The sequence below is a fragment of the Dendrobates tinctorius genome, unplaced genomic scaffold (assembly GCF_039654945.1).
Source record: "Dendrobates tinctorius isolate UK_male_01 unplaced genomic scaffold, ASM3965494v1 ptg000151l, whole genome shotgun sequence".
In the NCBI taxonomy this organism is placed as follows: Eukaryota; Metazoa; Chordata; class Amphibia; order Anura; family Dendrobatidae; genus Dendrobates; species Dendrobates tinctorius.
This window is the reverse complement of record NW_027361818.1, coordinates 27,000,279-27,025,540: the sequence shown is the minus strand read 5'-3', so window position 1 is coordinate 27,025,540 and position 25,262 is coordinate 27,000,279. Positions and strand designations below refer to the sequence as shown.

Below are 25,262 nucleotides of genomic sequence, written 5' to 3'. Positions count from 1 at the left end.
AGCCTTTTCCAATGTTCCCAGAAGACACGCGATTTTTGTGCAAAAAAACCGCAAGAAACGCGCGGAAATAAAACGCGCGTTTTCTGGGAAGGAGATCAGTTTCCTGAGCGTTTAAAAACACTGACGTGGGCACAGAGCCTCAGGCAAACCCACCTTAGGTTCTTCAGATCGGATTCCAAGGCAATTACTCATTTGCTGCTGTAAGCTGGCAACTTCCAACGTTAACCCTTGCAGGCGTTGAGCAAGATGTTGAACGCTGTTCTTATTGCAGATATCCGGGAAGGTTTTTTTTTTTTTATATACTTTTTTCGGGCTGGACAAACTGCTACGGATCAGCAACACAGGACTAGGGTAGAAATGGGAAAGCTGACCCTGCACTATGACTACAAAAAGAGGAAAAAATCCTCCAAAAAATTCAGATACAAACCAGACAGGCCTAAATGCATCTGCACTAATCCAGGGCGCAGCGGACCCAAGTAAAATGGCAGCTGCACAGGTGCATAGGCCGTGTGGTACACCAGTGCAGAAGAAATAATCCGCATGTGGCAGTGTTCACACAGGGAATACAGGGCTTCTGGCTCACAGCCTCTCAGTAACACCATATAGGGGGGCTGCCCAGTGCTAACTAGAATGCATCCCGTGTGAACAGAGGACACAAGTCTGCAGAACCATTTGGGCCCAACTACACCCTGGAAAGAATATAAAAAGTGCACAAAAAACATATCAATATATGTAAGGTATTGGTTGATATTAAGGCCTTTCTTCTGCGCTGGTGGGCCACACGGCCAATCCCTGATTGTAGGCTGGCTGGTTCATTTGGTATTTATGCACCTGTGCAGCTGCCATTTTACTTGGGTCCGCTGCACCCTGGATTATTGCAGATGTATTTAGGCCTGTCTGGTTTTATCTGAATTTTTTGGAGCATTTTTTCCCCTTTGAGGTTTTCATGTTAGAGTAGGACTGGCAAGTGTAAGGAACTTTGACGCAGTTTGCCAGCTTCCGTATTAAGGCCTTAATATCAACCAATACCTGTGTGAACACTGCCACATGCGGATTATTTCTTCTGCACTGGTGCACCACACGGCCTATGCACCTGTGCAGCTGCCATTTTACTTGGGTCCGCTGCACCCTGGATTAGTGCAGATGCATTTAGGCCTGTCTGGTTTGTATCTGAATTTTTTGGAGGATTTTTTCCTCTTTTTGAGGTTTTCATGTTAGAGTAGGACTGGCAAGTGTAAGGAACCCTGCACTATGACTAGATTCTACGATGGAGTGGGCGACCCATTCCTTGTGAATAGACCCACCGACGATCCTAGGTTAATCTCAAGTGAAGACCTATAGCTAGGGGGAAGGGGGGGTCCCTGAAAGATCTAAGGACTGGGCACAAAAATGGGTCACCTCCTAATAGAAAATGAAGAGAAGGCTGCAGAAACCAACGGAATACAGAAACAAAGACTAGCAGAACCAGAGGTCCCAGCACGGCACTAATTACACACACAGAAGGCAAAGCAAGGCTCCAAGCCAGACTTCAAGCGGATTAACACTGTTGTCCACCAAGGACTGGGAGGCAGGTGCAGGTTAATAAAGAATGATACAATCACCTGACCCAAGACAAACCCAGCACCAGAGGAAAAACACCAGCAGCCAGAACACTACAAGAAAATGGCGGATAGTCACAAACTGAACAGATTCTAACAGCTGGTCCCAATGGCTATGAGCTATAAGAAATAAAAGACAAAAGGGGCCATACATGAAAAATAGAACAAATTTAAATGGTTACTGCATTGGAAAGATGTTTTTTCTTTTTTTATCTAAAATATCCACTTATATTAATAATATTCCTTGAACTCCACTAAACACTGACACATTTTAATCACAATCTTTAGATTTGAATAAACTAAAAACAGTTATTAATGATTTATTTTTATGACAATTGTCTGAAATGAAGGCGACTTGTGGGACAACGGAAATGTCCCCCATGATTTGTGTCTCCAGGTGCCGAGCCTTCTATTTCATATATAAATATCCAGACTTACAGCCATTAAGGCTCATATTCATGTTCTTGGTGACTATGCACTATGATTTTTCTATTGACCCTGGGGAAATTCTTCTTATTACAAAAGAACTGAGTCTTGTCAATAATAATCCATGAATTTGAAAATTTATATCATGAATAATAAAGAAACAGTTGATGTAAGTATTGGCAGTAAATATCTGTAATAAAACCTAATGGAGTCGGCTTATGATACCTCCAAATTATCACCTTAAACACAGGGAAAAGTATTACTATTGTCTAATTTGGAATTTGACCTTCCAAAGGATGGAGTTCATTATTGAGCATGGAGGATAAATTGATCTAGATAAGTAAATCTGCCAAACTTCAAATTCGGAAAATTCTCAGAAATTCAGCCAAGAAATTCAATTTGCATCAAATGAATTCAATGCAATTAAAATGGGCTCCAACATCTTTAGGAAGCCCTGAAGTTTCCCAACCCCAAAGTGGGACAAAATGATGGATGAAAAGGGTTAGCTCCCTCTCGCCCCAAAAAAGCCCATTATGCCCATCTTGCCCCTCACCTGTCTCTGCCACCACAGCTCACTGCCATCATAGCTCCCTACTTGATCTGTACTTCGAGTTCCTGCTCCATTGCCCATATCCCCTTCCCTCTTCTCCAGCACGTCTGGCCTCTGCAATACTATGGACTGGTCCATGTCATGATGTCACTGGGTCATAACATCAGAGCAGTTGTCGAGACCTAGCTGGTGGAAAAAAAGCAGCGGTGATGAAGGAAAAGGGCACATGAGTGGAGCAATTGTGTGATCATGTCAGCTGAAGACCACCAGGAAGCTTCTTCAGCAGAGACAGGTGATGGGCTTGGTGAATTTGCTTTGCTGCTGTATTTTCAACACCGTGCCAGTCCATATTTAGTAACCATTACCATAGCTGACTGGCCACAAACTTGCTGGATTTATACAAATCAATTGCTGAAAATTCAGATTGGGAAACTGGGAAATTTGAATAGATTCATTTAGCTTAGAATCAATTTTTCCAACCTTATCACTGTATTTTAGATAATTGTCAATATTTCTATGCGATATATAAAAAGCTGTCACAGAGTCAGTTTTGATTGATGGACGTCTGGTTATTAGAAACTCTCTCCCCTAATTGATACCATGAAGGTCCTGCAGTGCTTTGCTGAGCTCTGCTCTTTTAAATCTCCAGTGATGGACTGAATAGACAGACTATGGAGCTTGTCCCATTTCTTTGTTTCACCGATAACAAGGGATTGTGTCACCTTTTTTTAACTATCATAGAATCATAGAATCGTAGAGTTGGAAGGGACCTACTGGGCCATCTGGTCCAACCCCCTGCTCAAAGCAGGATTCGCTAAATCATCCAAGTCAGATGTCTATCCAGCCTCTGTTTGAAGACTTCCATTGAAGGAGAACTCACCACCTCTCGTGGCCGCCTGTTCCACTCATTGATCACTCTAACTGTCAAAAAGTTTTTTCTAATATCTAATCTGTGTCTCCTCCCATTCAGTTTCATCCCATTGCTTCTAGTCTTTCCTTGTGCAAATGAGAATAAAGATGATCCTTCTACAATGTGACAGCCCTTTAGATATTTGTAGACAGCTATTAAGTCTCCTCTCAGTCTTCTCTTTTGCAGACTAAACATTCCCAAATCCTGCAACCTTTCCTCATAAGACAGGGTCACCATTCTGGTCACTCTTTTCTGAACTTGCTCCAGTTTGTTGATGTCTTTTTTAAAATGTGTTGCCCAAAACTGGACACAGTATTCCAGATGAGGTCTGACCAAAGAGGAGTAGAGGGAAATAATGACTTCACGTGATCTAGACTGTATGCTTCTGTTAATACATCTTAGAATTGCATTTGCCTTTTTTGCTGCTGCATCATACTGTTGACTCATATTCAGTCTGTGATCTATTAGTATACCCAAGTCTTTTTCACATGTGCTGTTGCTTAGCCCTGTTCCTCCCATTCTGTATATGCTTTTTTCATGTTTATTGCCCAGATGTAGTACTTTGCATTTTTCCCTGTTAAAGACCATTCTGTTAGTTGCTGCCCACTGCTCCAGTTTACTTATATCTTTTTGAATCCTCTCTCTCTCTTCTCTAGTATTAGCTATCCCTCCCAGCTTTGTGTCATCAGCAAATTTAATCAGTTTACCCTCAATTCCTTTATCTAAATCGTTGATAAAGATGTTGAACAATACAGGGCCCAGGACAGAGCCCTGTGGTACCCCACTTGAGACATTCTTCCAACTGGATGTGCAGCAATTTACGACCACTCTTTGGGTCCGATCACTAAGCCAGTTATGAATCCACCTAACAGTTGCCTTGTCCATTCCACACTTAGTCATTTTTTCAATAAGGATTGTATGAAATACATTGTCAAATGCTTTGCTGAAGTCAAGATATACTATATCTACTGCATTTCCTTGATCCACCCAATCAGTGATTCCGTCATAGAAGGAAATTAAGTTAGTCTGACATGACTTATTAGTTACAAACCCATGCTGACTGTTTAATCACTTCATTCTTATCCAGGTACTGACATACATGTTGTTTAATAATTTGTTCAAAGATCTTTCCTGGTATAGAAGTCAGACTCACTGGCCTATAGTTTCCTGGGTCCACCTTCTTCCCCTTTTTGAAGATAGGAACATCATTTGCTCTTCTCCAGTCTCCTGGGACTTCTGTTCTCCAAGAATTTTCAAAGATTATGGAGAGGGGTTAAAAAATTTCTTCTGCTATCTCCTTCAGTACTCTGGGGTGTAATTCATCTGGACCTGGAGACTTGAATTCATTTAGGTTAGCTAAGTGTTTCCTCACTATCTTTCTGTTTATAGATATCCTGGATTATTCTATTCCCTTAATAGGACAGTGAAGAACAGTTGATGTTACATTTCCTTTCTGAGAGAAAACAGATGCAAAATAGGAATTTAAAAGTTTGGCCTTCTCAATATCCTGTCTTACCATTTCATCATTTTCATCCTGTAAAAATCCTATAGCATCTTTGACTTTTCTTTTACTTTTGACATATCTAGGGCAGGAATCTTGTAACCATCACGCTATTACTGTATATGTTGCTGGTTACAGTTTACTACAATATAACTAAAATTTACTTTGTATGTAGGAGATCAATGGGACCGTTGTCGCGGAGTTTATTCTTTTAGGATTTCAAAACAGACAAAATTTACAAATTTCATTGTTCTGTTTTCTCCTGGTGATTTTTTGTGGGACAATATACGGAAATCCCCTGATCATCACCCTGGTGTCCACGACAAAAAAACTTAATTCTCCAATGTACTTCTTCATCTCACAACTGTCCATCAGTGACATTCTGGTGATTACAAATATTGTCCCTATTTTGCTCCAAATTCTACTCAATAATGGAGGATCCATATCTTTTATTCACTGCATCACCCAGTTGTATTTTTTATGTGCCCTAGAAGGGTTTGAATGTTTCCTTCTAGCAATGATGTCTTATGACCGATACGTGGCCATCTGTAATCCTCTCCGTTACTCCACCATCATGACTATAGCACATTGTGTCAAATTATCAATTACATGTTGGACGTCTGGATTTTCTATTGGTTTTATTTTCATTATAAAAATATCAAAAATAAACTTTTGTGGTCCAAATATCATTGACCATTTATTCTGTGACACTCTTCCCTTACTAGAACTTTCCTGCTCTGACACCTTCATTGTTCACTTGGAGATTTATGTTATGGGCATTCCGATCTTAATGATTCCAACTATTATCATTGTATTGTCTTATAGTTTTATTGTGTCAGCAGTCTTAAAGATTAAATCTAGTGGTAGCAGACAGAAAGCCTTCTCCACCTGTAGCTCCCACCTCATTGTGGTCTCTACATTTTACTGGACTATGTTTAGTGTTTATGTCTTCCCAACAAAAGGCCGAACGCTCACGATGAGTAAGATCCTATCACTGCTATATACCGTGTTTACTCCTTTTATCAATCCCATTGTGTACAGTCTCAGAAACCAAGACATTAGGAAAGCCATTCTAAAGCATGCAGCCTGGTAAATTACCAATTAACCCCTTCACCCCCAAGGGTGGTTTGCACGTTCATGACCGGGACAATTTTTACAATTCTGACCACTGTACCTTTATGAGGTCATAACTCTGAAACGCTTCCATGGATCACGGTGATTCTGACATTGTTTTCTCGTGACATATTGTACTTCATGTTAGTGGTAAAATTTCATTCAAATAACTTGCGTTTATTTGTGAGAAAAACGGAAACTTGGCGAAAATTTTAAATATTTTGCAATTTTCCAACTTTGAATTTTTATTCCCTTAAATCACAGAGATATTGCACACAAAAAACTTGATAACTAACATTTCCCACATGTTTACTTTACATCAGCACAATTTTGTAACCAAAATTTTTTTTATGTTAGGAAGTTATAAGGGTTAAAATTTTTCCAGTGATTTCTCATTTTTACAACACCAATTTATTTTTAGGACCACATCACATTTGAAGCCACTTTGAGGGGTCTATATGATAGAAAATACCCAAAAGTGACACCATTCTAAAAACTGCACCCCTTAAGGTGCTCAAAACCACATTCAAGAAGTTTATTAACCCTTTAGGTGCGTCACAGGAATTTTTTTGAATATTTAAAAAAAAATGAACATCTAACTTTTTTTCACCAAAAAAATACTTCAGGTTCAATTTTTTTTATTTTACCAAGGGTAACAGGAGAAATTGGACTGCAAAAGTTATTGTACAATTTGTCCTGAGTACGCTGATACCTTATATGTGGGGGGGAACGACTGTTTCGGCGCATGGCAGAGCTCAGAATGGAAGGAGCGCCGTTTGACTTTTTCAATGCAAAATTGGCTGGAATTCAGATCGGACGCCATGTCACGTTTGGAGAGTCCCTGATGTACCTAAACAGTGGAAACCCCCTACAAGTGACCCCATTTTGGAAACTAGACCCCCCAAGGAACTTATCTAGATATGTGGTGAGAACTTTGAACCCACAAGGGCTTTACAGAAGTTTATAACGTACAGCGGTACAATTAAAAAATCATATTTTTTCCACAAAAATGATCTTTTCACCCCAATTTTTATTTTCCCAAGGGTAGCAGGACCCTAAAAGTTATTGTGCAATTTGTCCTGAGTACGCTGATACCCCACATGTGGGGGTAAAACACTATTTGGGCGCATGGCAGAGCTCGGAAGGGAAGCAGCGCCATTTGACGTTTTTGGCTGGAATTGAGATCGGACATCATGTCGCGATTGGAAAACCCCTGATGTATCAAAACAGTGGAAACCCCCCACAAATGACACCATTTTGGAAACTAGACCCCCTAAGGAACTTATCTAGATGTGTGGTGAGAACTTTGAACCCCCAAGGGCTTCACAGAAGTTTATAACATACAGCCAAACAATTAAAAAATCATATTTTTTCCACAAAAATGATCTTTTCACCCTCAATTCTTATTTTCCCAAGGGTAACAGGACCCTAAAAGTTATTGTGCAATTTGTCCTGAGTACGCTGATACCCCACATGTGGGGGTAAACCACTATTTGGGCGCATGGCAGAGCTCGGAAGGGAAGCAGGGCCATTTGACGTTTTTGGCTGGAATTGAGATCGGACACCATGTCGCGATTGGAAAACCCCTGATGTACCAAAACAGTGGAAACCCTCCACAAATGACACCATTTTGGAAACTAGACCCCCTAAGGAACTTATCTAGATGTGTGGTGAGAACTTTGAACCCCCAAGGGCTTCACAGAAGTTTATAACATAAAGCCGTACAATTAAAAATCATATTTTTTCCACAAAAATGATCTTTTCACCCTCAATTCTTATTTTTCCAAGGGTAACAGGACCCTAAAAGTTATTGTGCAATTTGTCCTGAGTATGCTGATACCCTACATGTGGGGGTAAACCACTATTTGGGCGCATGGCAGAGCTCGGAAGGGAAGCAGCGCCATTTGACGTTTTTGGCTGGAATTGAGATCGTACACCATGTCGCGATTGGAAAACCCCTGATGTACCTAAACAGTGGAAACCCCCCACAAATGACACCATTTTGTAAACTAGACCCCCCAAGGAACTTATCTAGATGTGTGGTGAGCACTTTGAACCCCCCAGTGCTTCACAGACGTTTATAACGCCTGGGCGTGAAAATAAAAAATTTGTATTTTTTCCACAAACATGATCTTTTACTCACCATTTTTTTATTTTCCCAAGGGTACCAGGAGAAATTGGACCCCAAAAGTTATTGTCCAATTTGTCTTGAGTATGCTGATACCCCATATGTGGGAGAAAACTACTGTATGGGCACACGTCGGGGCTCGGAAGGGAAGTAGTGACGTTTTGGAATGCAGACTTTGATGGAATGGTCTGCGGGTGTCATGTTGCCTTTGGAGAGCCCCTAATGTACCTAAACAGTGGAAACCCCCCACAAATGACCCCATTTTGGAAACGAGACCCCCTAAGGAACTTATCTAGATGTGTGGTGAGCACTTTGAACCCCCAAAGGCTTCACAGAAGTTTATAATGCCAGGGCATGAAAATAAAAAAATCGTATTTTTTCCACAAACATGATCAATTAGTCCCCAATTTTTTTATTTTCCCAAGGGTAACAGGAGAAATTGAACCACAAAAGTTGTTTTCCAATTTGTCCTGAGTATGCTGACACCCCATATGTGGGAGAAAACTACTGTATGGGCACACGTAAGGGCTCGGAAGGGAAGTAGTGATGTTTTGGAATGCAGACTTTGATGGAATGGTCTGCGGGTGTCATGTTGCCTTTGGAGAGCCCCCAATGTACCTAAACAGTGGAAACCCCCCACAAATGACCCCATTTTGAAAACTAGACCCCCTAAGGAACTTATATAGATGTGTGGTGAACACTTTGAACCCCCAAAGGCTTCACAGAAGTTTATAATGCCAGGGCATGAAAATAAAAAAATCGTATTTTTTCCACAAACATGATCAATTAGTCCCCAATTTTTTCATTTTCCCAAGGGTAACAGGAGAAATTGGACCCCAAAAGTTGTTGTCCAATTTGTCATGAGTACGCTGACACCCCATATGTGGGAGAAAACTACTGTATGGACACACGTCAGGGCTCGGAAGGGAAGTAGTGACGTTTTGGAATGCAGACATTGATGGAATGGTCTGCGGGTGTCATGTGCGTTTGGAGAGCCCCTGATGTACCTAAACTATTGAAACTCCCCACAAGTGACCCCATTTTGGACACTAGACCCCCCACGGAACTTATCTAGATGTGTGGTGAGCACTTTGAACCCCCAAGTGCTTCACAGAAGCTTATAACGCTCGGACGTGAAAATAAAAAAATCATTTTTTCCACAAAAAGGATATTTTTGCCCCCAATTTTTTTATTTTCCTAAGCGTAACAGGAGAAATTGGACCCCAAAAATCGTTTTGCAATTTGTCTTGAGTAGGCTGATACCCTACATGTGGGGGTAAAACACTGTTTGGGCGCATGGCAGAGCTTGGAAGGGAAGGAGCACCATTTGACTTTTTCAACTCAGAATTGGCTGGAATTGAGATCAGACGCCATGTTGCATTTGGAGAGCCCCTGATGTGCCCAAACAGTGGAAACCCCCAATTCTAACTCCAACCCGAACCCCAACACACCCCTAACCCTAATCTCAGCCCTAACCCTAACCTTAGCCCTAACCCTAACCCAAGCCCTAACCCTAACCCTAGCCCTAACCCTAGCCCTAACCCTAACCCTAACCCTAGCCCTAGCCCTAACCCTAACCCTAATGGAAAAATGGAAATAAATACATTTTTTTATTTGATTATTTTTCCCTAACTAAGGGGGTGATAACGGGGGGTTTGATTTACTATTTATGGCGGTTTTTATATTTGGCAGCTCTCGCACGCTAAAATACGCTTTTTATTGTAAAAATAGTTTTTGCATCACCACATATTGAGAGCTATAATTTTTCCGTATTTTGACCCACCGAGTCATGTGAGGTCTTATTTTTTGCGGGACGAGTTGACGTTTTTATTGGTACCATTTTCGGGCACGTTACACTTTTTGATCGCTTTTTATTCCGATTTTTGGGACGCAGAATGAACAAAAACCAGCGTTTCATGAATTTCTTTTGGGGGGGTGCGTTTACACCGTTCCGAGTGCGGTGAAATTGATAAAGCGTTTTTATTTTTTGGGTCAGTACGGTTACAGCGATACCTCATTTAGGTCGTTTTTTTATGTTTTGTCGGTTTTATGCAATGAAAACTATTTTATATAAAAAATAATTATTTTTGCATCGCTTTATTCTGCGAGCTATAACTTTTTTATTTTTTCGCTGATGATGCTGTGTGGTGGCTCGTTTTTTGCGGGACAAGATGACGTTTTCAGCGGTACCATGGATATTTATATGCGTTTTTTTGATCGCGCGTTATTACACTTTTTGTTTGGCGGTATGATAATAAATCATTATTTTTTGCTTCGTTTTTTATTTTTATTTTTTAAGGGGTTAACTAATGGGATAGTTTTATAGGGCGGGTCGTTACGGACGCGGCGATACCTAATATGTGTACTTTTATTGTTTTTTTTTTTTTATTTCCAAAAAATGGATTTATTTGGGGGAATATTTTTTTTTTCAAATTTATTTGGCGATTTTTTTAAATTTATTTTTACACTTTTTTTTATTTTTTTTAACTTTATTAAATAGTCCCAGGTGGGACATCACTGTCCTGTGACAGATCGCAGTGCAGAAGGCTTCCTCATGCCTGCGCTTTGCAGGAAAGGAGCCCCCCGCAGCAGCGCTGCACATTGCGCTGCCGTGGGGGGCTCAGGGAAGCACGGAGGGAGCCCCCTCCCTGCCGATGCTTCCCTTTAACCCCCGGTACACCGCGATCGTGTTTGATCGCGGTGTGCAAGGGGTTAACGTGTCGGAGGCGGTCGGTGACCGCCCCTGACACATAGTGCCGGGTGTCAGCTGTGATAATCAGCTGACACCCGGCCGCGATCAGTGGCGCTCACCACGTGGGCGCCGCTGATCGCGGTAGACGTACTATCCCGTCCATGGGCATAGGGGCCTGGGTCCCATGGACGGGATAGTACGTCGGATGTCAGAAAGGGGTTAAAGATTTATAACCCCTTCACCACATGTGCCATACTAGTACTGTGCATGTCATGTCTCCCCCTTTGATATGGGCTCTGGCGCAGAGCCCACATCTTTACCAGCACATATCAGCTATTTTGAACAGCTGACAAGTGCCTGGAACAGCTGCGGGTGGAATCTTGATCCACCCACGGATATTAACCCAATAAATGCGGCTGTCAAACTCTCACAGTGGCATTTAACATGCGCTTCCGGCAATCACGCCAGAAATCCGCCCATCGGTTACCTCTTTCACATGATCACAGATCACCAATGGGTTGGGATAGCAACTAGAAGTCTCCTGCAGATGTCTTTTGTGGTTAATGCACATGCACATACCTTATATACTCGAATATAAGCCGACCTGAATATAAGCCGAGGCACATATTTTTGCCATGGAAAACTGGGTAAGCTTATTGACTCGAGTATAAGTCTGGTATGCATTGTCCCCTCATAACAATCCTGCTATGTGTGGCTCCCCCTGCTTTATGCATGGCTTCACCATACTCCCCCTGCTGTATGCATGGCTTCTCCATACTCCCCTGCTTTATGCATGACTCCTCCGTTCTCCCCTGCTTTATGCATGGCTTCTCCATACTCCCCCTGCTGTATACATGGCTCGTCTGTTCTCCTCCGGTTGTATGGATGGCTCTTTCATCCTCCCACTTTTGTATGCATGGCTGCTCCGTCCTCCCACTGTTGTATAAAGAAGAAAAACTAATCCGTGATGTAAGAGAAAAGCCAGGATTGATGAATATGTGTATATAAAGAGCTTAATAAAAACCAAAATATGTATGATAAAATAAGCCTTTATTATGAATTTTGTCCAGACAACAAACAACAACATCAATTGAAAAAATAATATATAAAAAAATATTATTTGTCAAAAAAATGCACAATATATTAATAATCTAGTATCATTCTTATGATAATTAAACCACTGTACAAAAGATTGTACAAATTGAGCATATATAATAATCCCCAAGTAAAGCAGCAAAAAACATAAATATACGAGTGCAAAAAAATGGTGAAGTGATCAAAAAATAAAATAATGAAATTATCAGATGCAAATCACTACACCAAAAAATGTGAAAAATATAATAATCATAAATAAAGTGTAAAAGAATGTGTATGTATAACACATGTGTATGTGAAAGATTCAATAAACACTGTGAAAAAATGTATATATATAATAATAATAATAATAATAATAATATAATAATAAAAACTAAAGTGAGATCACTCAAAATTGTGTAAAAATGGCTGCTAAAAAAAATGGGGCAAAAAATAATAAAGGCATTTTCTCCATACACTGGACAAGAAGCATATATTATATGTCTGTTCATTACATTGTATAAATATTGGTACTATATTTTATTACTTATATATTATATTTTTTATTATCATTATTCATTCTTATATACATGTCTATTTAAAATGTATGTATTTGTGCATATATTTATGGTGTTGATTGTCTGGTCTTTATTTTATCATATTACAAATGATGTCCTTCTATATATGTGATGTTACAAAGTTTCTATGCATTATTGTCTATATACAGTTTATTACTATTCTGCTATATATATGATGTCAAAAAGTTTTTATGTGTATTTTTTTATGTATTATTGGATATACACAGCTTATTACCATTTTGCTGTGAGCGGTATTTATATACCATGTTATATAGTCAATATATTGATTATACATATATTCCATCAGTAATATGCCATATATGGGATGCATGTACACATAAAGATATATTTTGTTATATGTCACACAGCAATTTGATATTATTCTTTGCATAAATTATACATATGCCATATATGGGATATATAGGTTCAATCATACATTCAGGTTTTGTATATAGCTGTGCGCGTCGCTGTCTGATGTCCTGGCAGACCTCAAGGCATTGGCGTCTCTATGCACTTGTTAACATGCACTGCTGTGCGGTGATTAATTGCATGACGTCCATTAGCCTTGTATGTCTCGGGTTGACGGTGACAACGCACGCGCCGTTCTGCTTTATGCACCGGAATTTGTGCGCTATAAATAGACCTTCTAACTCAGTCAGTACTATCCCCCTGATGAAGGAGCTTTTCCGAAACGCGCGTTGGGGTGCATTATTTGACAATCCGCTTTTCCCACTGTCTTTTCTTCTGGCTTACTAGGTAATGTACCACGCTGTATTATGTTGCATGCTTTTCTTGCTGTATAAGCACTAGACATCTTGTTCATTGCACAGCGCTACACATGGTATTTCTGTGCTCAATGTGGCCCATGTGATTTACATATCATTATATAGTATGCGGGTAGTTTTATCCCTGGTTTTGGCCCAATTTTGCTACATAGCGCTCTATATGGCACCTTTCTAGTGGCTTTTTACATAGCGATTATATGGTGCACATTGGTTATTAACTATACAAGTGCATCTTTATTTAAAGGATATTTTCCATATAGTGTATTTTTATTGCTTGCTTTGTAATCCAATGCAGCGCTATCACAATTTCATGCTTTAGTATTTCCTATGTGAGCTTAGTATTTATTATTTTTTGCCTCATTTTTTTAGCAGCCATTTTTTCACAATTTTGAGTGATTTCACTTTAGTTTTTATTATTATATTATTATTATTATTATATATATATACATTTTTTCACAGTGTTTATTGAATCTTTCACATACACATGTGTTATACATACACATTCTTTTACACTTTATTTATGATTATTATATTTTTCACATTTTTTGGTGTAGTGATTTGCATCTGATAATTTCATTATTTTATTTTTTGATCACTTCACCATTTTTTTGCACTCGTATATTTATGTTTTTTGCTGCTTTACTTGGGGATTATTATATATGCTCAATTTGTACAATCTTTTGTACAGTGGTTTAATTATCATAAGTATGATACTAGATTATTAATATATTGTGCGTTTTTTTTTTACAAATAATATTTTTATATGTTTTTATATATTATTTTTTCAATTGATGTTGTTTGTTGTCTGGCCAAAATTCATAATAAAGGCTTATTTTATTATACATATTTTAGTTTTTATTAAGCTCTTTATATACACATATTCATCAATCCTGGCTTTTCTCTTACATGACGAGTTAGTTTTTCTTCTTTATTGATACCTGATGGTCTGCCATCCAATTTTAAAAGGAACACATCGGTTACTTATTAAACTACATTTTGTTGTATATTATTGATTAATTACATATTGCTGCAGCGTCCTTTTTCTTTTCTTCCCACTGTTGTATGCATGGTTCAGCTTGGCTCCCCCCATCCTCTCCCCGTCCCTCTGTCATACTCACCCACTCCTGGCACAGTCCCTGCTAGTCCTTCCTGCATCTCTCTGTTGTCCAAGCCAGGCAGCTTCTTCCTTCGTTCAGCGGTCACGTGGTACCGCTCATTAAAGTAATGAATATGCGCTCCAAGCCTATGGGAGTGGAGACACATGCATATTCATTACTTTAGTGAGCGGTACCACGTGACCGCTGAACACAGGAAGAAGCTGCCTGGCTGGGACAACAGAGAGATGCAGGAAGGACTTGCAGCGATCGTGCGAGGAGTGGGTGAGTCTGATGTGACAGCTGCTGGTTCCTGCAGCTCCGCCTTCCCGCCAACCCCTAGGACAATAACTCGTGTATAAGCCGAGGGGGGGGCATTTTCAGCATAAAAAAATTTACTGAAAATATTGGTTTATACACGAGTATATACAGCATTTGGTATCGCCGCATTCAGATTCGCTCAGTCTATAAAAAAAAAAGGATTAACCTGATCACTAAATGGCGTAGCGAGAAAAAAAGTCAAAATGCCAGAATTACATTTTTTTTTTGTTGCCGCAACATTAAATTAAAATGCAATAATGGGCCATGAAACCATTGTATCTGCAGCAAAATATCGGCGTACAAAAAATGAGCCGTCAGCCTACCCAAGATCATGAAAAATGTAGACGCTACGAAAATATCACAATTTTTTATTTTTTTTTTTAACAAAGTTTGGATTTTTTTTTCACCACTTAAATAAAAAAGAACCTAGACATGTTTGGTGTTTATGAACTTGTAATGACCTGGAGAATCATAATGGCAGGACAGTTTTAGCATTTGGTGAACACAGTAAAAAAAAAATAAAAAAAAATTGTGGACCTGCACTTTTTTGCATTTTTGCTGCATTTGAAGTTTTTTTTTCCCTGTTTCTGAGTACATGATATGGTAAAACCAATGGTGTCTTTAAAAAGTACAACTTGTCCTGCAAAACACAAGACCTGACATGGCCATATTGACTAAAAAAAAAAAAGATATTGCTCAGAGAAGAAGGGTAGTGAAAAACAGTAACGCAAAGACGAAAATGGGCTGCGGCGTGAAGTGTTTAAAGTAGATTGGTTCCAGCTTCCGATTTGTCCAGGTCAGAACAACCTTCCATTACACCACAACTCCTCATCTCAAATGGCAAAAACCCCTTGTCAAGTCCCCATCCAGAGATACATACCTCCAATAGGAGGAACATGCAAATGATCTGCTGCAATGCTCCATATCCACTCCTGACTGTTGCTCTCAGAAGCTCCCTTGGGCAGCTATGAATGGTAGGACATCAATACAGCCGTACACAATCCATGAAAGAAACAAACTTAATAGTATTGTCTAGAGATGAGCGACTTTGCCTTTTTTCAGGTCGAGTCGGGTTTCATGAAACCCGACTTTCTCAAAAGTTGGGTCGAACGAAATCGGCCGATTATCACGAAAAGTCGAAGGCCGAATGAAACACGAAACCCAATGCAAATCAATGGGGAAGAAAAGTCGGCAGTGAGTGGAGGACAGGAAACACACCTACAGTGCCCATTTTATTTCCAAAAACATCAATTCTTATTACTTAAGCTTGTCAACCTTAATTTACTTTATAGTTAGGCATTGAAAACTGGGGGTTATTTGGCTAAAGTTGGGGGGGTAGGGCTGGCTCCAGGTTTTCGTGGCCCAGGGCCAAAGAGTGTCACTGGGCTCCTTTAACACACACCACAATTCATGATCCTCTGATATGGCAGAGAAATAGCGGTACAGTACAATGAAAAATAAAAATGTAGAATATTTAATATTTGCGCTTAGAATAGGATCTGTATATATAATGAACTCCACCAGGGGAGAAAGGGAGGAAGAAAAGAGGAGCTCAGAACAAGGCAAGGGAACATTCAAGATCCGCCCCCTTGGCTAATTGACATAAAAAGATCAAACGTCCAAAAATGAAAGCACATCTAAATGCATACGTGGTGTATAGAAAATTCCCTCTAAAATAGGTACAAAATCAGTCCAAAAAATTGTAACAAATTACCTTGAAATTTACAGCTTAAATGCAGATATGATGGAGTGCTTTCCAGCACAGGTCCTGTGGAGGAGGAGGTATAGTCAAAAGAAGGCGATGTCCTGTAGATAATCCATGGATGTAGATGCCAGTTGCAAAAGGAAGGGGGAGAAGTAGTGATGCTGAGGGTAATGGACGCTGTCCCGGCCGGAGACAGACGTCCTGTCTGCAGTGCGACTGCCCTGGCTGGTGAGCGGTGAAGGGGCCGCACGCAGACTGTAGCCGGCAAATTGCAAAGGACCTTGCGTGACGTCACGGTCACGTGATTACTCACGTGACTGGCTATGGAAAGCGAGGAAGCTCAAAAAACTATCCAACGCGTTTCAGAATCGGCAGATTCGCATTGGATGGTTTTTTTGAGCTTCCTCGCTTTCCATAGCCAGTGATCGTGACGTTACGCAAGGTCCTTTGCACCTTGCCGGCTACAGTCTGTGTGCGGCGCCTTCACTGCTCACCAGCCAGGGCGGTCGCACTGCAGACAGGACGTCTGTCTCTGGCCGGGACAGCGTCCATTACCCTCAGCATCACTACTTCTCCCCCTTCCTTTTGCAACTGGCATCAAAACGGACAGTATATTACTCCATACAGTATTATGGGCACCGCATAGTGCGCCATACAGAGTAATGAGGCCCATATATTTCTCCATACAGAATCATTGGTCCTATATAATGTTTGAAACAGTATATGATGAGCTCCACATAATGCTACAGCATATGTTGGTCCCCATGGATGAAGCTCCACTGTGTTATTTCTAATGCTCCAGTGCATAATGGGCCCTGTAAATGCTGCTCCAGTGTCTGATGTCCACCTTTCGAATGCTCTAGTGTATTGTGGGCCCCATATATCATTCTCCAGAGTATAGTGCTCCCCAAAAATAGCTGTCCCGACATTGAAAACAATTAAATAAGTCTCCTCGCTAGGGAATCCCTGTACTAGTCTGGACTCCTCATCGTCCCCATCTTCCATCTCACTGCACTTGGACTGTTTAGGCAGAGGGCGTACATACGTGATGTCATCGCGCTCTCTGACCAGAATGTCACTGTCAGGAAACGCGGAAGACGTCACGGCGGTGGATCAGGGAGAGGTATTTCAACTTTGCAAGTGCTGTGATCCTGAGCAAGCAGGGGGGGCCCACTCATTGGCGACGGCACTGACACAGGGCCCCTCATAGTACGCCGGTGTGTCTGACGGTGGGTGTGCACCCCCACCATCAGAGACACTTGATTCTACTATGAGGGACCTTGTGCCAGTGCCGTTGCCCAAGAGTGTGCCCATCCACCTGTCCAGGGCAACGGCACTTGCACGGGTGCGTGCGCCAGGTGGTGACCCCGACCTTGTGGGGGGAGGCAGCCCAGTTAGGGATGTGGAAAAATTGGCATATGTGGATGTTGGACATTCAGCAGCTGCAAATGGAGTAATTGGAGAAGTCCACAGAAGAGGAGGACAAAAGTAAGCCATTTTTCTGGCAACCTAGTGTCAGCAGGGGAAGGTGGGACAAAATCCTTTGAAACCATGCATGGTTCATTTTAATGAAGGTTAGATCATCCACATTTTGGGTCAACAGACGGGTCCTTTTTCTGTTAGGATTGATCCAGCAGCACTGAAGACTCATTCAGATAACACACTAGCAACAGGGCAAGCGAGCTCCTGTAAGGCATTATTGTGCCAATTCAGGCCAGGTGTCAAGTTTACTGGCCCAATAGTTAAAGGGGAATGACCGGTGAGGGAGAACATCGATATGGGAGGAGAAGTAGTTTGTTACCATAGTTGACAACTGCTGTCTCCTGTCACTTTCGATCGATGAAGTATTACCAGTCGTGTGAGCGGTACTTGAAAAATCAGTCCACAACATGGTCATGAAACCCCTGTGTCCAACCCCACTTCGACTGTGTGCACCACAAACACCTCTTTCATGTTGCCACCTACGGCTTGTTGGAAAAACTTCACCTCCGCTGTGTGCTGGGAATGCCTCAAACAAACGGTTTACCAGAGATGCTTGTTTGTTAGCCAATATTAGCTCTAGGCTCTCCTGTGGCATGATGTTTTGGAATTTGCCTATATAGCGTGGATCCAGGATGCTGGCCAACCAGTAGTCATCATCGTTCATCATTTTGGCAATGCGGGAGTCCCTTTTTAGGATCTGAAAGGCATAATCAGACATGTGGGCCAATGTTCCAGGTGTCAATGATGCACTGCGATTGCTGTGTGGAGGAGCACTTTCTGGCAAATCCACATCCCTCCAGTCACGCACAAGCCCTGTACCTGACCTTGCCACGCCAACATTTTTTCTTGCCCCCTGAGAAGCATCCTCCTCCCCAAAATAATCATCCCCATTATCCTCCTCCTCCTCTTCCTCTTCTTCCTCCGAACTCATCCACGAGACTTCCCTGAGCAGACAATGGCTGACTGTCATCAAGGCTTCCCTCCTCCTCTTCCTCCTCGGCTGCAGATGCCGCACCTTAATGTGCATCAAAGTTTGCATAATCAGATGCATAAGTGGGATGTTCATGCTTATAATGGCGTCGTTTGCGCTTACCAACCATGTGCATTCCTCAAAACACTGAAGGACTTTACAGAGGTCTTTCAGCTTCGACCACTGCACACCAGACAACTCCATGTCTGCCTGCAAACTGCCTGCCCATGTATTCTCCCACAAATGAATTACAGCCTGCATCTGTTCGCACAGCCTCTGAACCATGTGCAGGGTGGAGTTCCACCTTGTTGCAACGTCGATAATTAGGTGGTGCTTGGGAAGGTGGAGCAATCGCTGCAGCTTCTGCATATGACTGGAGTGTATGGGCGACCGGCGGATGTGCGAGCACAGTCTTCGCACTTTATGGATCAGGGGTGTTAACTCCGGATAATTATTGAGGAAGCACTGCACCACCAGGTTCAAGGTGTGAGCCAAGCAAGGTATGTGTCTGAGTTTTGAAAGGGCTATGGCTGCCACAAAATTCCGGCCGTTATTACTAACTACCATGCCTGCCTCAAGATGTAGACTGTCCAGCCATGACTCAGTTTGTCGCTGTAAGTAGTCGGCCAGTACCTCCGCGATGTGTCTGTTGTCGCCCAAACACATCATCTTCAACACAGCCTGTGGACGCTTACCACTAGCTGTTCGATAGTGGGACACCTCGTGTGCAACAATGGCAGCTGCGCATGGAGTTCTCGTGCGACTGCGCTCTGTGGACGAACTTTCAATTCTGGAGGAGGAGGAGGGTTGAACACCTACAGCCAACTGTTTCCTATACCGTGGGCTAGGCAGCATTGTCCCACCGCCGCTGTCTCCTGTGTACCCTGCATCCACCACATTAACCCAGTGCACAGTGATGGACACGTAACAGCCCTGGCCATGCCTACTGGACCATGCATCTGTTGTAAGGTGCACATTTCCACTCACTGATTGCTTGAGTGCATGGACAATGCGGTCTTTCACATGCACGTGGAGGGCTGGGATGGCTTTAAGTGAAAAGAAGTGCCGACTTGGTAGGTCATAGCGTGGTACTGCTTAGGCCATGAGCTCACGGAAAGCTTTGCTTTCAACTAGAGTTGAGCGACTTTTGGTTTTTTAGGGTCACGTTTCGTTTCGTGAAACCCGACTTTTCTAAAAGTCGGGTCGAGCAAGATCGTCCGATTATAGGGAAAAGTCGGGGTCGTCCCGATACACGAAACCCAATGTAAGTCAATGGGGAATAAAAGTCGGCAGTGAGAGGAGGACAGGAAACACACCTACAGTGCCCATTTGAATGCCAAAAGCATCAATTCTTATTACTTAAGCTTGTCAACCTTAATTAAATTCATAATACAAGTTACGCACTGAAAAATGGGGGTTATTTGGCTACAGACTGTGGGGGGGGAGGGCTGGCTCCAGGTTTTCATGTGCCCTGGGCGAAAGAGCGCCCCTTTAACACATACCACAACTCATCATGCTCCGATACGGCAGAGAAATAGCGGTATAGTACAATGAAAAATACCTCACTTTTTACATCTCATGACGAGGCCCATCTATTTCTCCATACAGAATCATTGGTCCCATATAATGTTTGAAACAGTATATGATGAGCTCCACAATGCTACAGTATATGTTGGTCCCCATGGATGAAGCTCTACTGTCTTATGGGCCCAAATAATGCTCCAAACATAATGGGCCCCATTTCTAATGCTCTAGTGTATAATGGGCCCTGTAAATGCTGCTCCAGTGTCTGATGTCCACCTTTGGAATGTTCCAGTGTATGGTGCGCCCCATCTATCATTCTCAGACAGTGTTAGGCCCAGTATGGATTGCACGTGATTGCACAAAGGTGAGAAAGGGTACCGTATCCCCAGATAACATGTATGGATAGTGTACACATTCAAAATATATGTCTATACATCAGGAGGCAGGCTCAGACGGTGTTAGGCCCAGTATGGATTGCACGTGATTGCACGAAGGTTAGAAAGGGTACCGTATCCCCAGATAACATGTATGGATAGCGTACACATTCAAAATATATGTCTCAGGAGGCAGGCTCAGACGGTGTTAGGCCCAGTATGGATTGCACGTGATTGCACAAAGGTTAGAAAGGGTACCGTATCCCCAGATAACATGTATGGATAGCGTACACATTCAAAATATATGTCTCAGGAGGCAGGCTCAGACGGTGTTAGGCCCAGTATGGATTGCACGTGATTGCACAAAGGTTAGAAAGGGTACCGTATCCCCGGATAACATGTATGGATAGCGTACACATTCAAAATATATGTCTCAGGAGGCAGGCTCAGACGGTGTTAGGCCCAGTATGGATTGCACGTGATTGCACAAAGGTTAGAAAGGGTACCGTATCCCCAGATAACATGTATGGATAGCGTACACATTCAAAATATATGTCTCAGGAGGCAGGCTCAGACGGTGTTAGGCCCAGTATGGATTGCACGTGATTGCACAAAGGTTAGAAAGGGTACCGTATCCCCAGATAACATGTATGGATAGCGTACACATTCAAAATATATGTCTCAGGAGGCAGGCTCAGACTGTGTTAGGCCCAGTATGGATTGCATGTGATTGCACAAAGGTTAGAAAGGGTACCGTATCCCCAGATAACATGTATGGATAGCGTACACATTCAAAATATATGTCTCAGGAGGCAGGCTCAGACGGTGTTAGGCCCAGTATGGATTGCACGTGATTGCACAAAGGTTAGAAAGGGTACCGTATCCCCAGATAACATGTATGGATAGCGTACACATTCAAAATATATGTCTCAGGAGGCAGGCTCAGACGGTGTTAGGCCCAGTATGGATTGCACGTGATTGCACAAAGGTTAGAAAGGGTACCGTATCCCCGGATAACATGTATGGATAGCGTACACATTCAAAATATATGTCTCAGGAGGCAGGCTCAGACGGTGTTAGGCCCAGTATGGATTGCACGTGATTGCACAAAGGTTAGAAAGGGTACCGTATCCCCGGATAACATGTATGGATAGCGTACACATTCAAAATATATGTCTATACATCAGGAGGCAGGCTCAGACGGTGTCAGGCACAGTATGGATTTGACGGCCCAGATTACACAGCGGAGGAGCAGGGAGAGGTAAAGATTGCAAATGCTGGGGCCCTGCCCAAGCAAGGGGGGCCCACTCGTGGGCGTCGGTACTGGCACTGGGCCCCTCATAGTACAGCGGTGTGTCTGACGGCGGGTGTGCACCACCACCGTCAGAGACACTTGATTGCACTATGAGGGACCCTGTGCCAGTGCCCGCGCCCAAGAGTCGGCCTACCCACCTGTCCAGGGCAACGGCACTCGCACGGTGTCGTGCGCTAGGTGGTGACCCCAGCCATGGGGGGGAGGCAGCACAGTTAGGGAGTTTTAGAAAGTGGCATGTGTTGATGTTGGACATTCAGCTGATGCAAAAGGCGAAATAGCTGAAGTACCAGGAAGAGGTGGACCAAAGCAAGCCATTTTTCTGTCACCCTATGTGTCATCAGGGGAAGGTGGGACAAAATCCTTGGAAACCCATGCGTGGTTCATTTTAATGAAGGTTAGATCATCCACATTTTGGGTTGACAGACGGGTCCTTTTTTCTGTCAGGATTGATCCAGCTTCACTGAAGACTCTTTCCGATAGCACACTTGCAGCTGGGCAAGCGAGCTCCTGTAAGGCATATTGGGCCAATTCAGGCCAGGTGTCCAGTTTAGCGGCCCAATAGTCAAAGGGGAATGACTTGTGTGGGAGAACATCGATATGGGAGGAAAAGTAGTTTGTAACCATAGTTGACAACTGCTGTCTCCTGTCACTTTCCATCGATGCAGTATTACCAGTTGTGTGAGCGGTATTTGAAAAATCAGTCCACAACATTGTCATGAAACCCCTGTCTCCAACGCCACTTCTGCTGTGTGCACTACGAACACCTCTGCCAAGCTGCCCCCGGCCCGTACGGCTCGTGTGAGAACCATCACCGCTGCTGTGTGCTGGGAATGCCTCAAGCAACCGATTTACCAGAGTTGCTTGTTTATTAGCCAATATTAGGTCAAGGTTCTCCTGTGGCATGATGTTTTGTAATTTGCCTTTATAGCGTGGATCCAGGATGCTGGCCAACCAGTAGTCGTCATTGTTCATCATTTTGGCAATGCGGGGGTCCCTTTTTAGGATCCGCAAGGCATAATCTGACATGTGGGCCAATGTTCCCGATGTCAATGATGCACTGCGAGTGCTGGGTGGAGGGGCACTTTCTGGCAAATCCACATCCCTCCAGTCACGCACAAACCCTGTACCAGACCTTGCCACGCCAACATTTTCACTTGCCCCACGAGATGCATCCTCCTCCCCTAAGTAATCATCCCCATCATCATCCTCCTCCTCCTCTTCTTCCTCCACCTCGTCCAGGAGAGGTCCCTGAGCAGACAATGGCTGAATGTCATCAAGGATTCCCTCCTCCTCTTCCTCCTCATCAACATTGGCTGCAGACGCCTGCTCCTTAAGGTGCGTCAAAGTTTGCATGAGCAGACGCATACGTGGGATGCTCATGCTTAGGATGGCGTCGTCTGCGCTTACCAGCCGTGTGCATTCCTCAAAACACTGAAGGACTTTACAAAGGTCTTTCAGCTTCGACCACTGCACACCTGTCAACTCCATGTCTGCTCTCAAAGTGCTTGGCCGTGTATCCTCCCACAAATGCATTATGGCCTGCCTCTGCTCGCACAGCCGCTCCACCATGTGCAGGGTGGAGTTCCACCTTGTTGCAATGTCGATAATGAGGTGGTGGTTGGGAAGGTGGAGCAATCGCTGCAGCTTCTGCATACGAACGGAGTGTACAGGCGACCGGCGGATGTGCGCGCACAGACTTCGCACCTTCTGGAGCAGGGCTGTTAACTCCGGATAATTTTTGAGGAAGCACTGCACCACCAGGTTCAAGGTGTGAGCCAAGCAAGGTATGTGGCTGAGTTTTGAAAGGGCTATGGCTGCCACAAAATTACGGCCGTTATCACTAACTACCTTGCCTGCCTCAAGATGTACACTGCCCAGCCATGACTCAGTTTGTCGCTTCAATTACTCGGCCAGCACCTCGGCGGTGTGTCTGTCGCCAAACACATCATCTGCAACACAGCCTGCTGACGCTTTCCACTAGCTGCTCGATAGGGGGACACATCGTGTGCAACAGTGGCAGCTGCAGATGGTGTGCTCGTACGACTGCGCTCTGTGGACGAGCTTTCGCTTCTGGAGGAGGAGGAGGAGGAGGGCCGAACGCCTACAGCCAACTGTTTCCTATACCGTGGTCTAGGCAGCACTGTCCCACCACCGCTGTCCCCTGTGGACCCTGCATCCACCACATTAACCCAGTGCGCAGTGATGGACACGTAACGGCCCTGGCCATGCCGACTGGACCATGCATCAGTTGTGAGGTGCACCTTTCCGCTCACTGACTGCTTGAGTGCATGGACAATGCGGTCTTTCACATGATGGTGGAGGGCTGGGATGGCTTTGCGAGAGAAGAAGTGGCGACTGGGTAGGTCATAGCGTGGTACTGCATAGGCCATGAGTTCGCGGAAAGCTGTGCTTTCCACCAACCGAAAGGGCATCATATCAAACGAGATTAGTTTGGCAATGTGGGCGTTCAAACCCAGTGTACGCGGATGAGAGACTGAGTACTTTCTTGACCTACTCATAGTGTCTGGGAGGGTGAGCTGGACTTGAGAGCTGCATATGGTGGAAGTAGCGGTGGACAGGGCGGACTGAGAGAGGGTTGATGATGGTGATGGAGTTGGTGTTCTTTCTGATGGCCTAGAATCAGTCTTTCGTTGATATAACAGTGGGATTCCCTGACTGCTGTGGTCTTGCAATGACACCTCAACATTTGCTGCTGTGCTAAACGGTGGGCTTACAGTGGGGGAAACAATGTAGCGTTGCTGACTACCTTCGTTGTGATCAATTGCACATGTGGCACTTGAGGTTTGGTGTTGTGTCCACGCTTGCAAGTGCATGCTGGTTAAATGTCTAAGCATGCAACTGGTATTCAAATTTTTCAGATTTTTCCCTCGGCTAAAGGTCTTTGCGCACTTCTTACAGATAACCTTGGCCTGATCATGAGGATTTTGTTCAAAAAAGTGCCACACTGCACTCTTCCTACTTTGGCAGACATTTTGTGACCTAGCACGCTGTGATCTTTTGACCCTCTGGACAAGCTGTCCAGCAACTCTTTTGATGTTTGGAACCTGTCTTTGGAGTGCTCCGGGCCTGCCAGATAACAGCTGTTGCGATGTCGATGTCTG

General features: G+C 43.3%; 1 protein-coding gene across 1 annotated transcript in view; it reads left to right on the top strand.

Annotated features, from left to right (window-relative positions):
• LOC141050133 (olfactory receptor 11L1-like) overlaps positions 1–6,078 on the top strand; it is a 38,278-nt gene extending 32,200 nt beyond the window's left edge. Inside the window, exon 4 of the mRNA XM_073546965.1 lies at positions 5,161–6,078. Coding sequence (XP_073403066.1) covers positions 5,161–6,078 — 918 coding nt within the window. The remainder of the gene's footprint in view (positions 1–5,160) is intronic.
• The last annotated feature ends 19,184 nt before the right edge of the window (positions 6,079–25,262 follow it).